This window comes from Calonectris borealis, chromosome 15, assembly GCF_964195595.1.
Source record: "Calonectris borealis chromosome 15, bCalBor7.hap1.2, whole genome shotgun sequence".
NCBI classification, from domain to species: domain Eukaryota; kingdom Metazoa; phylum Chordata; class Aves; order Procellariiformes; family Procellariidae; genus Calonectris; species Calonectris borealis.
The window spans coordinates 20,349,817-20,367,021 of record NC_134326.1 but is presented as its reverse complement, the minus strand read 5'-3'; the positions used below and the strand labels follow the sequence as shown (position 1 = coordinate 20,367,021).

Below are 17,205 nucleotides of genomic sequence, written 5' to 3'. Positions count from 1 at the left end.
TTTGATTTTATTGGTTTTATTCAAAGCGCACACATTATATATCCATTTCTAACAACAGAGTTTTCACAGTTCATTAGAGATGTTGTCAAAACTTCGGGTGAAGCTCGTTTCATTTCCCCACCAGTTACAGGAGACATCACAGCCCGCTTGTTTTAGTTTTATTCATTCCTCACAACAGTGACCATTTTCAAACGGTATCGGGGAAATCCGCGGCTGCGCTGGGGAAAGGCTCTTGTAAGCAAAGAGCATTTGAGCACGTAGTCTGACTTTGGGTCTTTTAGGTATTAAACTGGGTTACTGACAATAAACCCCAACATCTTACATCTTGCTTCCTGTGACCAATTAGCACATGACAGTGCACTTGCTAAGGATTAACAAAAAATACCTTTCTTATTTTATCGACATGAATCCTTGCATGGCAGCGAGTGGCATTTTGCATCCCAAATATCTGAGAGACCACACACCTCGCACATACACCCGATATAGATTTTGGCACTCATCTATCTCACTTCTCGGTAGCTGGCGGCTGGTGCCATTCGAGCAATGCACTCGGGCATTTCGGAGGTGTCAATCTCCCGGGAGCTCCGCACCCGTGACGGTGCACAGTCAGGGACTGCAGAGCCAGAGGCTCTTCTGCAAGCCTTAAGCAGGTTGAAATCTCCCTGCCGGCAGTGGCAATCTGTCTCACTGAGGATCACAGAATAAAAACAAAGACTTTGAAACCACAGAAGAAATTATTTTAAAGCTCGTCAGTGGGATCTGCAGCTCTCGGAACAACGTCCGCAATGAGTAATTGTAGATACAAAAAAAAAAAAAAAAAAAAAAAAGGTTGAGCATAGCTTCAGCCGAGCCCAGCTTAGCAAGAATCCTGCTAATGCCGCTTCCTTCACGCCGGCAGCTCCGGCTGATGCTCCGGGCACACAGCCAAGCTACCACCCCCCCCGATCCGGCAGGTACGGGAGCGTTACAACACAAATAATGGCTTGATCCTGCAAGGTGCTGAGCACTGACCCAGCCCAACCAAGCACTTAAGCACATGCTTCGTTTAACAATGTGAGCGCCAGGAGCTCGCTGGGATTTTTTTGTATTTGCTGGACCAGAGCTAAAGTTTTCCGCAACTGGAGGATCCAGCCCTGCATCTCAGACGGGGAACGGTTCACAGCAAGGCTTTTGCTGGGTAGAGCTGCTAGGTTGTGGTGCCTAAAGGGCAGATGGGTTTGAAGAGCCATCGGATAAGCAGAGAATAAACACCAAAATGCAAAGCTGTAACTGCTGGATGAGCTGCAACCTCAAGGAAAGATCATCAGGCGCTTGCGCTGCTCTCCCCAGCATCCCTCGCGCGTGCCCCCGGACCCTGGCAGAGGTGGGGGTACCAAGCCGAGGGGACTGACCCGGCCCGGCTGCTCTTACGCTGTTCAAAGTGCAGAGATGTACACATCTATAGGAGGGAAGCGGCCGGGCACAGGGCAGGCTCGTATGGCGGCTGCCACCAGCCTCGGCTCCCGTGGGCTTGGGGAACACCGACACGTGTGGGTGGGCTCCTGCTTCATTCCAGCTTGGTTTAGTTTCTAGAAAAGGATTGTTCAAAACTTATTTGTTGCTGCTACGCGCTCAGGCAGAGCCAGCAACGGCAAAGGACAAGCACAGGCATCCAGAGGGGTCTCGGACTAAAAGGCAAAGCAAGCTAAGCCACTCTTTCTACAAAATATCTTGTCCCAGGGGTTTTGTGAAATCAGGGTTACAAGGAATGAGGGACTCCATTTAAACACAAAATGTTGGTGGACACTGTCTTAAAACGTTTTACGTCTTTGTTACACCGAGGCAGCAGCTTTGTCAATAAACTGAGCCAGCTTCACATCTCTCTTGGTCAGTCCACCGCAGTCGTGGGAAATCAGAGTTATGTGAACCTGTCAAAGAGGAAAAGAAAGGGGTTACAAAGCCATTTTGTAGCTGAGCAGCAATTCACCGGGAACACCGCGTGTCTCTGTAGTGAACTGGTTTTGCACGATGCTCCCTGCAAGCAGCGAGCTGGGCGCTCACTGCTCGCGTAAACCAGAAGACGCTGGAGGTGAGGAGGCTTAACAGAGCCTGCAGTCTAACCAAAGCGAGCCCCTTCGCAGAATAAAGCAGGCGTTGCATTCTTGGGTTTCATCCAAGAAGAGGTGTCCGATTAAATGACTCATTCTTTACATGTAAATCCCACGGATCGGTTTCACGAAGAACCTGGGCCAGTGACCAAGCTGCCAACAGCGGAGCCAGGGGCTCACGCGTTTTGTTAAAAACCAGCACCCTGAAGGTGAAAAAATTGTTGAGCTTGTTGCAGATTAATTTCAAAAAGAAAAACAAACGGACTGGTGCATTTTGCTATGACGCAGCTGCCTGCACGGGTTTGTTTAGACTAAGCCAGATGACAAGCTGGGCGTTACTTTGTCTCGCCTTTGACTGAGATTTTGGGAGGAGAGAAGAGGAGGAAAAAAAAAAAAATTCTGAATATTCTGGAAAGCCAAGAAAATCATGAAGAGTAGGTGATCAGGACTTTGTCCGCTGATCATTCAATGTCCCTTTTAACGGGGTGACCTGAAGGGCTGATGAGGAGGAGCCTGTGCTGGGACGTCTCTGCTAGGGGAGGGGTGGGGATGTCCTGCTCTGGGAGTGGTGGTTCCCAGCCGCAGGCTGCTTGTCCGCATGTCCTTTTGGTATATTTTTAGCGGGATTGCCATATATTCGCCAAATGCTAAAACAACTCGATACAATGCAGTGAGAAATATTAGAAAATAAAAATAAAGGGAGAGCAATAATTTCCCCCTTCACACAGCACCTTTCATTCGAGGGTTGCAGTGTACCTTGTGACCCTTGTAAATAGGAGACCACCATCAGTTAGGTAATATTATAAACAAATTTTATAAGCTGCTATGTTGAGACATAGGAGCCTACAATTTAAAAAAAAATCAAATGTAAATTGAGACTGCCAGGCTCCCTTTTAGGTACCTACACATCGACGGTCTGCTACCCTACACCGCTGGGCTCCCGACTTGTTGCACAGAAAGGAATGAGAGTTGGTGAGTAGTTTCAAAACAGTCGTTTTATTCAGGTTGGCCAAATAAGAGTTTAAAGGCTTCTATTTTATTTTTAGATCTCAGCCACAGAGGTGAAGCGACAGGTCCAAACCATGGGGCTGGTAGCAATTGCAAAGAGCTTGATTCCCGATTCCTCTACAAATATCTCAGCATCTCTTTAAAATCTCAAATCTCTAAAAAGACACAACCGCTTTCCATTCCCGTATCTTGTATATAAGCTACAAAAAAAGGCAGAGAGTACGGGCCAGTGGTTTGGGCTCCTTAACTTGCCATGCCTGTAACTAGGGCTGGGGAACACGTTACCTTGCTGTAGACATTAAACCATTCCGGGTGGTGATTCATCTTCTCTGCTTGTAGAGCAACACGCGTCATAAATCCAAAAGCCTAAGGAGAGAAAGAGCAAAGAGGAAAATACTCCTCCACCTGCCAGGACTGGCAGCAGATCTGCAAAATTCACTCCAAAATCTCAAAAACTCCTAGCGATGCTCCAGGCTGCTGCAGCTCGGGTTTGTGTGTGTTAGAGGAGCACCTTCACCTTCTCATGCCACCGACGCATTTCCTGAGGCTGCTCAGAGCATCCCCTTCAGACCCCGGGAATCGCTCTGCTCAATGGTACTTACTCCAGGATTCAAAGCCATTCCATGAGATTTTACCTTTGGCATCCAACAGCAATTTTAAACATCCCCCCCAAACCCCTCATCCCTTACTGCATCTTAGAAACGTGCCGTCTCTAATAAAGCATCACGCCACAGTATTCCTGCACTAGACAGACACCCATTCTAGAAACACAGCCTTTCACTTAACTGTTTTGCTCTTTATTTTACTGGGGGTGGTGGGTTTTCCCCTCTGCTTTATGAGAAAATATTTTCCCTTAAAATAAGTTAAAATAGGTTTCCCAATCCTCTGCCCCTATATTCTCCCCGGCACGCTCCCCCAGGGCGCAGGTTTTATCACAGGCTCAAGAAGAAAATAATAGCAGGCGCTTGCCAAAATACTTAGGAGCAAATCACTACATTATAAAGAAAATTAGAATGTCCATGTAAATCAAGAACGCAATTACACAGCGGGGCCCGAAGGGCCTCAGTGCGTGAGCAGGACGCCTCTAAGTCAGCGGGCTTTGTTCGTACCGAGCTCCATCCATCGGGGTTCAGGACCTGAATTAACATGCAAAGCAAAAGTAACATCCACGTTATAGTCTGGTTCATATTATAATACAAGCTCAACAAAACCCTACCTGATTTAGGTAGTTTTTTAGTGCTAATTTATGGAAGAGAATGTATATAGCCCGCATTCCACCAAGCGATGGCCGTTTCAAACAAACATGTGGTCAATGAATAACATATAATGGTTGATAATAGTTTCAGTCTTTTTTCCTCTCACAAATTACAAAAACCTTTAAGTAAAAAAAGAATCGGTGCCTGGATGAAGTATGACTTTGTTAGTCGCTTTGCCAGTCAAATGAATGCAAACGTTATAATCAGAGAAAATCATTCCAATGAGGTTTGTCATTTGGAAATCACCAAACTGTCAGCAATTAAAAAGCTTTTTTCTTTGACCCAAGAGCATTCCAAAATTCGGTAAAATCTAACTTCCCTTGAAGCTCTCGCTTGGTTTAGTTTTACTTCGAGTGAACAATTACTTTTAAAAATTTGCAAATGTTTCAGCAGCACGCTTTGAAGCAGAAAGCTGCAAGTTGTGCATTAGATGTTAGCAATGATTTGGAACACTTCTGCGTTAATAGTTCTGAAAGATATTTGATTTCAAAGTTTTTAGAGTGTCCGTGGGCTTAATAGGAATGCTATTTCCAGCACAGCAATCTATACACAGAAATGTCCCCAAAAGTTTAAAACAGCAATTGCATCTGCAACTAGATTGCCTTCGTGCAAACAAGCAGCAAGGGAAAAAACACATGAAATTTATGAGAACCCTACCAGGTTCATGCACGCTCTACCAGTGTCTGTCCGTCCATCCCATGTACCTATGTACATACGCAGGTTACACTACACAAGCACAATTCATTGATTGTGTGACAATAGTCATCGCTGCGACCGGAGGCAGACAGAGCGAACTACGCAAGCAAACGAGTCTACTAAATTAATCTGCTCTGCAGACCTTCCTTCACGCTTTCTGACGACAAATCCTCCCGACGGGCGGACCACCAAACCCTCTCCCATCAGAGGACCACCACGCCAACCCGCTGCCTCTCCCCCCCAGACAGCAGAAAACCTCCAGCTGGATGAAACACTCATTGGTCTTAACACTGTTCATCTTCCCGAAGAGTGCTCAACTTGGGGCTGACCGAGTCACGAAAAGGAATTAGTTCTGGCGCCCGGGAGAGCTCCTGCTGCTCCTCGCTCCAGCTGACCCGCGCTGTCCCAGCCAGGGCGAGCTGGTGTGGCGCGAAGGACGGAGCACGCACAGCCGCCAGACGCGCCCGCCCTTCTGCACGCCCCGCTCTGCTCAGAGACGTTCTCCCTCATTGCACATTACCCAAAGCAACTTACGTCTTGCATTTTAGTTTATTTTAATTATACGCAAAAAGTATCTTCCATTAAGAAAATGAGCTACAGTTCTACCAAGCAATTTCACCAGCGCAATCTCCATCAAGGTCCTAAATACTTCCTTTGCTAATTAAATGAATTGGAACGCTATTGTTTACGAACCACCTTTATATTTGTAGAGCCGTAACCTTTCTTTGGGAAAATACAATTGGCTCTGGAAGGAAAAGATATTTAGGTTTGATTAGATATGAAAACACTATTACATAAAATCAGTTTGGACATTTCTTCACGTCTTGAAACTTGATCGGTAATTTGGTCTAATTGGTGATCAAGGAAACTATCTTGTGATCAATTAAAGTAATTACCACATTCCGGCAACACAACCAACCTTAATTTGAGCAGGAGTCTGCACTTCTTCAACTTTAATTAAAAATAATGAAAATTATTAAGCAGTCTGCAGTGCAAGATCATTGTCAAGACTGCATTGGTGGGCAGAGTCTATCAGACCATCACACATTTCGCGATGAAAGTGGGGCAAGTACTTTACTCATGACAGTAAGACCCAACACAACCTTGGCTTTCCCTACATTAATAACAGAGTTCTGCAGCCCTCGGCCCCTGATGAGAACTTTTTCAGATTTTCCCTTGAAAAATAAAAAGAGAGGAGAAAGAAAGAACTCGAGCATTTTCTAGAAGCCATTACAAAGTCTAAAAGAGACTCTGATGTGCTAAATATTATAAAATATTCTGGTATTTCAGTAACAGGCATATTTTCAACCTAATCCTTTTAGGACATTTGGGCTAAAATAACATCCAGGCATACCGGTTATTCTAAAAAAAATTCATCACATCACCCATGGCAGACTGCAAAATTCTGTAATGAACCACAAACAGGACTAGAACAAGTAACGAGTGAAGCAATTCTGCACAGACAAGGAGATGCCTTGGGTGTGCCAGTACGTCTCTTCCCTTCGTGTCTTTTAAGATCGTGAAAGAAGGAACTAGAACTAATGGTGCTTCAGTCATAACATCACTTCTAAAATGGTTTTTAAATACTACCAGCCACAGCATGTCTCCATGAGATAAAAATCAGGGCTACCCTTAGAAGAACAAGTTAACATAATAAAATAAAAAAACCCCAAAACTTTAAAAAATTCAGCTATCACATAATGTTTTGGGACTGGCCAAACTGCTTTTGAAAGTGACAAAATACGCTATCACAAAATAAGACTTAATGCGACTTTTGTTGCCCGAGAATGGGAAAACCAGGGCCAGACACTTTGCTGTCAGAAGTGGGAGGAAAGATGAAATTCCATCCGCCCCTCTGCACCGCACAACGCTGCACGGCTCCGGGAGAACCGCGGTATCCCGGAGCTAATCTGCTATTATTCTTCCTTTCACACTTCTTAAGCAAGGAATCAATTCATCTTAATACTTTTTAAACATGCTGCTTTTGTACAATGCTTGCCAACATTATCTTGATGAGTTATACATCAAAGGAACACAGGTCGCTGTGTCGTGCTCATACATCACCCACCGCGCGTCCCCAGTGATGGATTACCCCGGTGCATCTCCAGAACAAAGCAGCTGACAGTACTTGACTCAAAAGTGGAGATATTCAAGAAAAACAGCTGAAAGGCTCAACAATATAACCATACACACTTTTTATTTATTTGTTTTAAAATGCGTACGCTATGAAGAGCGTACCCGGGCTTCTTAAATCCTTTGGACGCTCAGCCAAGGAAACCATATGCTAATCACAAGTACATTAAGGTTTCTGCCTCCCATCTGTCATTATAACGCTGGAGGTAGCATTAACCTTGACCTTCTGCAGTGCGAGGGCTACCTGTCTTCCCTTCCCCACCCACCCGGGCTGCATCTGTATCATTTATCAGTGGGAAATGAATAAATAAAACAAGTTGAAGTGACATTGTCATACAAGGCAAGAGATTTGCTTTCACACATTTGCTTTCCATTCACCCAAGTCAAAAATACCCTTGCGCACAGTATACAGCACGTGTTCTCCTTAGCAGTTTGACACTTACAACAACAATAAACTCAAATCATTAAGGTTCACTTCCAAACTGCCGAAGCTTTCACATATCCAGCTGACGTTACTACCTAACAGTGAGCTACGGGCCAGCAGATAAAAGGAAAAAGCTCTTTAATGTCAAGCTATTTTAAGTTATGTTTAGCTAGTCACGAGGGTTTGATTTAACCTCATGACATTTTCTGTTGTGCTCTCAAGAAAAATCCAGGGTTTGTTTTATTTTAATTCTATTTACTCCATTAAGAAAGACTTTTACCTTACAAATACGCAAAAATCATCTCACAAGGCCACACTCTTCATCTGAAAGCGACAACATGGTTAAAATACAAAAAAAAGAGGAATCCAAAGAGTCTTTAGGAAGGTGACAGCAGCACAGGAGGACAGGTATATCACTCTCTAAACCACGTGCCCATTTGGGGATTCTTCCCTGTTGGCATCATCATCCTGCCTCAGCTGTCCCCAAGGACACCGGATCCATGTGGCATTAGGTATTTTCCTCTTTTCTTCTTTTTTTGTTTGGTCCTGCCTGGTTTCATCCACAACATAAACCAGGGGAACATCTTCCCATGCTCTTCCCCTTTCTAATACCATTCCAAGAGCAGTGGGACAGTCCTTAAGAACACAACTAAATCATGTCCCAGAATGGAGCTAAACTCAGATTATTCACGTCCCCATCTCTCCGGTGAGAGTGCCGGCAAGGGACAAGCCGGCTCAGGCGTCGTGCCCGCGTTTCCCTACTCCCTCCATCCCACCCCCGAGACGGCACGACGCCATCCTGAAGGTGAACAACACCTAACAAATCACAGGTAGATAATTTTTATATTTTTTTTTTCTCTTTAACAGCTTGAGCAGCAAAATATGGTGAAAGCAACCGACCTTCCCATTCTCCAAGCACCGCTCAGGACTGGGGAAAGCAGCACTCCTAACTCTGAAAGACATTAACAAAGGGAAAGGACGGAACAGGAATACTACAGACATACTGGCACGTGCTGAGATGCCATTTCTGTCCTCCTAACAAAATGTGAAACTAAAAATGTGAAACTAAAACTGAATGGTCTATGCTTTTCTGCATTTATCATATCCTTTTAAAATGCAGAGCTGACTGCTCGCATCCCCCATACTTATCTGCACACATCATTTATACAAAAGCGAAATGCTGCTTTGCTCTCTAAAAAAAGTTACCTATTTAAATACACATTATAGCTATAAACACTGCTTTCCATGTTAGATCTGCAGCGGCGCATGTGAAAACCTTTACACCATGTTCTACAAAGAACGCTGTTTCTGTCTCCCAACACTTGTTTACAATTATGTCGGTGAAGAAACTAGCTCGCCAGCTCTATATCAAACATTTTTGACAGCAAAAGCACAAACACTGATCTATTCTAAGTAGTTTGCCACTCTATGTAATCTTGGAAAAGGCATTCTTGCCTTTGATTCTAAAAATGTTTATACTTCATACATTATGCAAATAGTTTTTATATATTAAGAAATAATGCAAGCAAAGCTCAAGTTAAATTAAATTCTTCAACAATAACCTTGCCAAAGCACTGATTTTCCTATAAAAAAAATTATTCCAATTTGTTGATCTTACATTGGATGAAACATACTGTAACAATCTTCATAATTTATGTCCTGTTGGGACACTATGATTTAAAGTAACATAATACAGACCAGCATCACTGCTAATCTAAACCACCTGACCAGATAAACAACAGTTTCCCCTTCTCTCTTCATTGAGGGTATTTCTGTTTATTGTCATATGATTTACCAATTTGAAGAACATGAAGAATAAATGGAGGCAAAGAGAAGCGGAGCTCGGAGGCATGGCCTTTCCTCAATGGGGACGTTTCTCTCACAGGTACCGGTACAATGTCAAGAGCCGCAGGAGATGACAGAAGGCAATTTCAGGAATGCTGTCCCAGGAAAAGCCCAAGCCGCTCCGAACTTTACACTCGCTCGGCACAATCTAGACCAGGTGCGGCACTAGACCTGATGATGCTCGAGATGCGGCTCTCCAAAAGAGCTCTGAGTCAAGGGCTTCATCTCCCAAGCTCAGCAGTGACCTAAGCTATGACATCACTTTGTCATAAAGCAGGTGCAAGCATAATTTGCCCCATCTGAGATTCAACTGCTCTGAAAAAGAAATGCAGATTTTCTGCTAAGGCCAAGGGATACGGGGATCAATGCAAGAAGAGGGACTAAGAGGAAGGTAGAGAGCACTGACCTGCTCTTAAAGCCTTCTCCTTGCTTTGCGTTCCTCTTCCCCTCGTGCTCGCTAAGTGTGTGAAACAGCCTCACGTGCAATCTGCACGCCAAACCTCAACTTTACCTTTTCTAAGCCTGTTTATATAAAGATTTTCGTAACTGCCGAATTTAGACCTGTTTTTCTCTTATTGGTGATAATACGATACAAAATGTTACATCTATTACACCTTCTTTCTTGTCATATCTTGACTTTTCCAGCAGCCTCGGATCATTTTTCCTATTCTCATTTTTATTACTGTAAGTGATTGCACCTGGATTTCATGAACAGAAAGCAGATAATATGCTCGGTGATTCAATGAACAGACTTCACGCCAAAATTAATCACCTATTCCACCAAAAAGATTTATAAACTTGATGGAGTGGAAGTGAGAGAACATAGAGATGCCTTAAAGCAGCATAAAAACTTCTTTCCGTGAGTGATAAAAGTTTCAAGCCTAGACTCCACTGGCTCAATACCAACTTATTACAAAATACATTCATTTGCTTATAGGTAGATAAAAATAATTATAGTTGCCGATAAAGACTACTGCAAAATAAGTAGAAATCCTAAAGCCCAACCAAACCTGGAACAAGGTCCCATGATATTTGTGATGCGTCACTTCATATAGAAACATTCAAAATAAATGTGGTTTTTTTCTCCCCCCAGTTCCAGTTCCTTAGCACTCTAGGTAAACATAGCCTCATAAATATTATTTTATTTATTCCAAAATGTAGATCTCTGAATTAGATTTTAGCGAAAAAGAAGGAAAATAATCCCAGGTTTCAGGACTGAACTAGAACGTGGAAGAAATCCTCCAGCCACATAGTCAGCTAAATGTAACTCTCCACCTCCCAAGGCATTTTTGTGTGCTTTGTGCTCAAAAATGGAATACAAAGGTTGCACTTAGGAGGTTTACACCAAATAAAATGGCTATTTCAAGAAACATGACTTTTTTAAATGAACTTTTTGCACCCTACCTAAAAACATTAAATAATACAGTGAAGCCCCCATTAACCGAGCACCTGCTAAAGCAATCAGTCACTTAAAATAATAAACTCTCTTGGCTGCGCAACTGAAAGAACAATGATAATTTTACTTGTTAGAGCAAATGTTTGGCCCAGCAAATCAAACCCCTGGCTGTACTGTAATAAAGCCATCACACAAACCACTATAAAAATACACTAGTAACAAGGCGCAGTTAGTCCCCAGTTCCAACCTGTTGAATTCAGGCACCTGAGCCCTCTGCTAAGGCACTCCGCTCACCGACGTGCTTCGCGCTGCACAAGGATGCTGCCGCCCGGGCAATAAACCATCCTCGATCGCACGGTGCCAGCCCACGACATGAGGCCATTGTAAAACAGACCAAGTAAGAATTAATTTATGTGAATGCTCCACTTCAAAAAGGTGCTCAAGTCCTCTGACTTTTATAGAGCTCGCCTACGGTGTAGAAGAACAGAGTTATTCATTATCCCATCGCACCACGTTTTGGGTGGAACAGACCTGGCTACAGCAGAACAAAATGCTACTGTTTCCCCCCCATGTTTCTTTTTACTCCTATGCGAAGGAATGATTTCATTCTGTAGACATGAAAACGAAGTTCACATGCCATACATGCTCTTGATAACATAGGGAGCGCTCAGACAAAGTTTTCCTTGGTCTTTTGGCCAAGCTTACACATACTACCAGTTCAATATCCAAAATCTTCTCTGCTGAGTATCCAAGGGCAATCATATCCTGCCTCTGATAATCCTCTAAATCTCTGCCATTTATGATCCTAAGAAAACATCAAAGAGCGGTAAGAAAGGCATTGCTTTATGATGGATTAAGAGAAGAAGCGGCTGGTCTCATGACCATTTCATCTTCCACTATCCTCCTACCCAATACACTGTCAGCTTTTTTGTTTTGGTTTTTTAAAGACAAGGTCAACAATTCAAACATGCGACAGAGAAATCACGATGGAGGTGTGAGGAATTTGGAGAGGTCTTCCAATCACCCTCTTGGCCAAGCCAAAATCTAAAAAGACTTAATGCTACGAAATAAAGCAAACCAAGGAACATTTACTGCAGATCCAGTCAGGGAATCATTTCACTCAATCGAGCTGCTGAAAGCACCCTGCTGAAATTGTCAGAAAGGGTCTTCATGTTTGGATGCCTCTTATAGTAGAAGAGAGTAGATGATACACGGGGGCAATGAACTCAGCAGGAGACTTACCTGGGCCAGCACTGGTAGGCTTTTAATTTATATTGCACTACAAAATTCAAGTATTATTACTTTGAAGACGGACGTTTCAAGTCTAGAAGTGACAGATCCTTTGAAGAAAGAGTAGGAGAGAGCACGCATCTTCCCAGAAAACATATTTCTCTTTGGGGCATCCTTCAACCTCGGAGCACTTGGGTACCTTGCCTGGTTTGCCATGCCCACTGTTCCCCATATGATCTGTAGGTCTCCTAGACCCATGCTTCATCTCCTGTCTCTGGTATGTGGAAGAACGGCTGGAGCAGGTCATGGAGAAATGGACAAAGGCAGCTAGGTAAGTTACTTCATTAAGAACTAGGCTCACTTAACTGCCAACAATTTAGACAGACAACCTATACTGAGCATTTTCAACTGTCTTCAGACCCCTCCGTGTGCTCCAAGCACCTGCCTGGAAGTGGCAGAGTACATCCGATGTGCAATATTTTGAGAGGTTCCATAGGGTTTTTTGTTGGTTGTTTTTCACTAAGACACAAGGGTTCCCCTGGGCAGCCCACACCATTTGTACACCGGTACACCTGGGAGCAGAGACGGGCTCACCTGGGGAGACAAACACTAATTCTGAGTCCTCCAGTGAACGTCAAATTTCTTTCAGAAATTCATACGAGCACACCACAAAGGGAAACCCTTTGTATACCTCTGGTTTTTTATTAGATTGGGCATGACAAGACACATGCATAAACACAACGTCCTGGGCTTGTACAGCTAACGGTATTTTTGCTTGCTACGAGCACCCACCCACTGTATCATGGAATAAAGATTCTCCCAACCAGGGACACCTTGCTCACACACAGACATATATTTAACTGCCTGCCGTTATTCTCATCACAGCATGAGGAAAATCATACTAGAAGATGAAATCAGGACTTCCCCCCTGATCCTAGGACTCAAACCCTACAAAGCACCCTTAGCACTAAATAAACCCCGCGGTGCGGTGCTGGCTCAGCACGGGGCTCCCCGCTCATCAGCGCGTTCCCCACCAAAGCCCTCCAAGACATCACAGCCAGCTTTATGTTTGTCCAAAGTAACTTTTCATCTCAGCCCAACAAAATTAAAGGAAGAAAAGGGCAAGGGGAAGAGGAAGAAGGGAAGCTCTCCCCCAAAAAACCTATGTGAAGCTGGTTTGCAGCTTTATAAAAAAAGAATGAAAAAAAATCACACTCGCCTCACCCCGATAAACTGCGGGCCTGCCAGTGGCTTTTCAGAGCAGATGTAACGTTTTAGCCAAACGTGATTGTTTGTGAAAGAAATAATTCTGATCAAAACCCGAAATTGCAGCCAGCAGAAGCGCTGCACTTCGTCACGTTAATCCGCCCTGACGGGGAGCGGCGAGCGGAGATTCCTACTGCGAGAGGAGCAGATGCGAAAGGTCAGCGCTGGCCCGCGACTTCAAAACCCTTAACGTGTAAAACAGTGTGCATTAAAGCCTGAAACGGCTCACCGCAGGATTAACGGATGTCCGCTAAGTGGGTTTGATGTGCTTTTGGCAAGTAATGGTTAATTTTTAAATAGGGGCGTTGTAGTTTTGTTTTAGTTTATTCTGCCAGCCAGAGTCCATTTTTAATTACAATTGCAGAGGATAATATCCCAAAGTGTGTCTCTCCTTCATGGGAGTACGAGAAAGTGAGAGCTGCCAGTGTAAAAGGCAATTAATGGTTTGAAAACGTAGCCGGGCGTTATTCCAAAAGCAAGGGGATGCACAAGGTTAAACAACCAAGACCGGGAGATGTGCTGTTTGCATTTAATCAGCATCTTTCCAGCACCCCCATAAAAATAAATCTTAATGGATAAAGAGTTGCAAGCCACCAGGTTTCCTTAACTGAAACGGTAAAAAATTACTCTGAGCGACCATCTTCTTCAGAAAAGGCAACATCAGTCTTATTTGCACTTTCCCAAATGAAGGTGTCCAACTGAATTCAAAACCATTGGATTTTCCATCCATTTTCCAAAGGTGGTTTAACGAGGAAAGAGCCCGAACTGCAGTTAAAATCAAGTCGACCCGCTCACATTTGCTCTCTTCTGGTACGAATGTACGGCAGCCCTGCCCGCACGGCTGATAGAACGTTCGTTCTCTTTAATTCAAACAGAGTGAACAATCAATTTGTACAGCTGAAAAAAAAGGAGAAACATTTCTTCTACTCTAAATCTACAAGACAGCTTGTGAAATCCAAAAGGCATTTTGACAAATAATTTCTTTTGCACTTTCAGATCAATGCATGCAACAAGCGTAAGGCAAATGCTGTAATAATTTTTACTTGAGTGATAATAAATCCATCTTTTAAGGAAAGCATTTGTATTAGAGCCAACTGGAGAGCAGCCCAAAGGTCAGCTGGGCAGATTTAAGCAGTGGCCTGCTTAAATGGAGATACAACAGGTCTACTCGGTGGGGCAAACTCAGCAATTAGAAATGCAACAGCCCCCAATAATTATAAACAATGAAATAATGATTTATTCTAAGGAGAAATATGACCTAGCTCATGGAGAAAATGGGCATCCCTAATTACAGTTAAGTCACAAGAAAAATTAAACTGATGCAACTTCTGCAACACCTGGGATGGGATATCTTGCATTTCACCCCCGCTAGAGATGAAGGACACATGCCCACTCCGAGTCTTCAATTTAAACACGATTAATTGTATTTAAATATGATTAATGTTATGACATTTTAAATAATCCTGGCAGCCTGATACTGGCGGTACCGCCACGATGATACCGGTACTGTGACTTGCCGCAAGCAGATGGGACGCGAGGGCGGTGGGATCTGTACACACAGACCCTGGCCAAAGAGGAGAGAAGACACCCCGCAGTACGAAGAGGAGCAATCGCTGCTCATCACCCGCCTGACTTTTATCAGGCACGAATGTCTCGTGCATTACAACCGGGAAGCTGTAGTGAAGGGACTGAAGGACAAAACGACGGTTCCCAGACATATAAGGACAGGCTAAATTTCCTTATATGTGAAGGACTTTAAAAGACATAAGAGGCTGCTGATGCACTAAGACAACTCTATTTAAAACAAAAAAAAAAAATGTTGCCAAGTGCAAAACATTGGTCTGAAAATATTCTTTAGCACTATTAGAAAATAGACTTTACACATGGTTCTGTACCCCGCCAGCCATACTGGCCGTGAGGAGAAAAGAAATCCTGTCTTTCCCAACTCCCAGCACCAAGGATTTAACTTCTGCCTAGACACAACCCCGCTACACGTTTCCACCACTACGGACTTCCTAGCTTTGCAGAATTTCCCACCGCTGGCTGCCAGGTACCTGGAAGCATCATTGGAAAGAGGACACGCTGACCAGGGCACCAGTGCCATCTCCTCCTCCTCCAAGGCAGGGAAGGAGACTCGTAAGCTCTCAAACAAGGCATCTCCCCAGGACTTCTCCTGTTGTCTCACCCAGAGCCCGAGCTCCCTGCCTTCTGCGGGCAGCGGTGCGGGCCCGTGGACCGTGTCCAGGTCCCGCAGCTGCACCTCGCCCCTCCGACCCGCCGACTCAGAGGCGAGAGTGTAATTTACTCAGTCAATCACCAGAATAAACTCAAGGAAGGTGTGACCATCCAGCAATCATATAGTTTTACTGTGCTCCGCTCCGAGACACTTGAGCCAGTTCATTCACTCCACTCCAGCCTGCAGGTTAACCTCTGCCAGTCCCGAAAACTTCACTATCAGTTTCTAATAAAGGAAAATGTCAACAGGCAGATACGCCAGAAATTCATTATTTTCAGATACAAAGATTTTCTCAACTCTGTAAATCCACTCATAAATAATTCTGATTTATTGTAAATCGGTTATTGTATTCATAAACGCAGGGAAGTTAGTGAACAACATAACTACCAAAAGAAATACTTTCATAACTTTGCAGGTGCACAAATCATAGCATATGGGAGAGGACTCAAAGGATAATGGAAAACGAAGCAGTTTAGGAAAGACTATATGAGAACCAGCACCTACCTAGGCGGATAAAAAATATAATTTATTTTCATTCGACAGGCAATCTAATGCAAAACTCTAGCAGAGGGAGCAAGCAGACCGATACTACATTAAAAATAGCAATTCCCCCCCAAATGAATGAAAACAGGTTCGTCTTTTGATTAGCGCAAGTGACAGTCAGGGGCTGAGGTCGCTCAGGCTTTGAGGTTAAACACAACTGACATAAGCTGCACCTGAATCCAATCAGTCCCCGGGCTCTGAGAAGATTCACACGCGAGGACTAAATTTGTCACAAATGGGTTGGTTTCCGATCCTCCTGTAGCCAACTTGCTTTATTCTGACCCCCATTTAACAAATCAACTTAATGGGCACTGGGAGTGCTATAAAACTTAACAATGGAGTGATTTTAACTTTTAAAATATAGTTATGAAGCAAAATGTTGGAGAGCTCCTTCAATACTGGAAATCAAATTAAATCTAGACATTTTTTAACAGTCTTGACAGATATAATCCTAGTTACCATGTAAATTTATGGTAAGCTGCTGTGATATTAGCCACAGGTGCTACTTTTAATATATGGCCCGCATCTGGCTGGGAATAAAATTTCTCAGAGGACTGAAAATGACCTCACTATCAGACAATGGAGAAGAAAAAACCCACAAGACCGCTGTGGCATATAAAAAGCTGGAGATGTGGTCCATAACCGAATATTTAACATAAAATTCATTTTAACTCTGCAGATTGTAGGTTAAAGGGTATTATGTTTTCAATACGTAAAAGGCGTGGAAGTATTTCAGCCAAACAGCCAAAAGTTTCAGTACAAAAAGCGGCAATGAAATACACTGCCTACGTATATAAAAACAAATTTTCCGATCTTTGATCAACGCAGAAGATAGAGCAACATGCCAGGAGTAGAAAAAGGAAGTATCGACACAGACTACATGACAGGGACTGGCACCAAGTACCACCATCAAAACAAAGGAGGAGCATTCACTGCATATCCTACCATTCGGATGTGGAATTGTGATATTACAGCAAGGATGATCAATTTAAAGGGGCAAATCTGAGCGTGTCTCCCTACAGCTAAAGGAAAATAATTGGCATTTCAATGAGGGGAAAAAAAAGGCATCTACCGTAACATGCTCT

General features: G+C 43.6%; 1 protein-coding gene across 6 annotated transcripts in view; it reads right to left on the bottom strand.

Annotated features, from left to right (window-relative positions):
• PCBD2 (pterin-4 alpha-carbinolamine dehydratase 2) overlaps positions 1–17,205 on the bottom strand; it is a 26,524-nt gene continuing 9,319 nt past the window's right edge. For 3 of the 6 annotated variants that reach the window (XM_075164614.1, XM_075164609.1, XM_075164612.1), the window contains 2 exons: positions 3,381–3,461; positions 1–1,907 (listed from right to left, as the gene is read on the bottom strand). In XM_075164614.1, the coding sequence (XP_075020715.1) occupies positions 1,812–1,907; positions 3,381–3,449 (165 nt within the window). In that variant the 5' untranslated portion in view covers positions 3,450–3,461 and the 3' untranslated portion in view covers positions 1–1,811. Of the gene's footprint in view, positions 1,908–3,380; positions 3,462–4,137; positions 4,232–17,205 lie in introns of those variants that run through there. The other 3 variants (XM_075164611.1, XM_075164608.1, XM_075164613.1) reach the window with 3 other exon arrangements.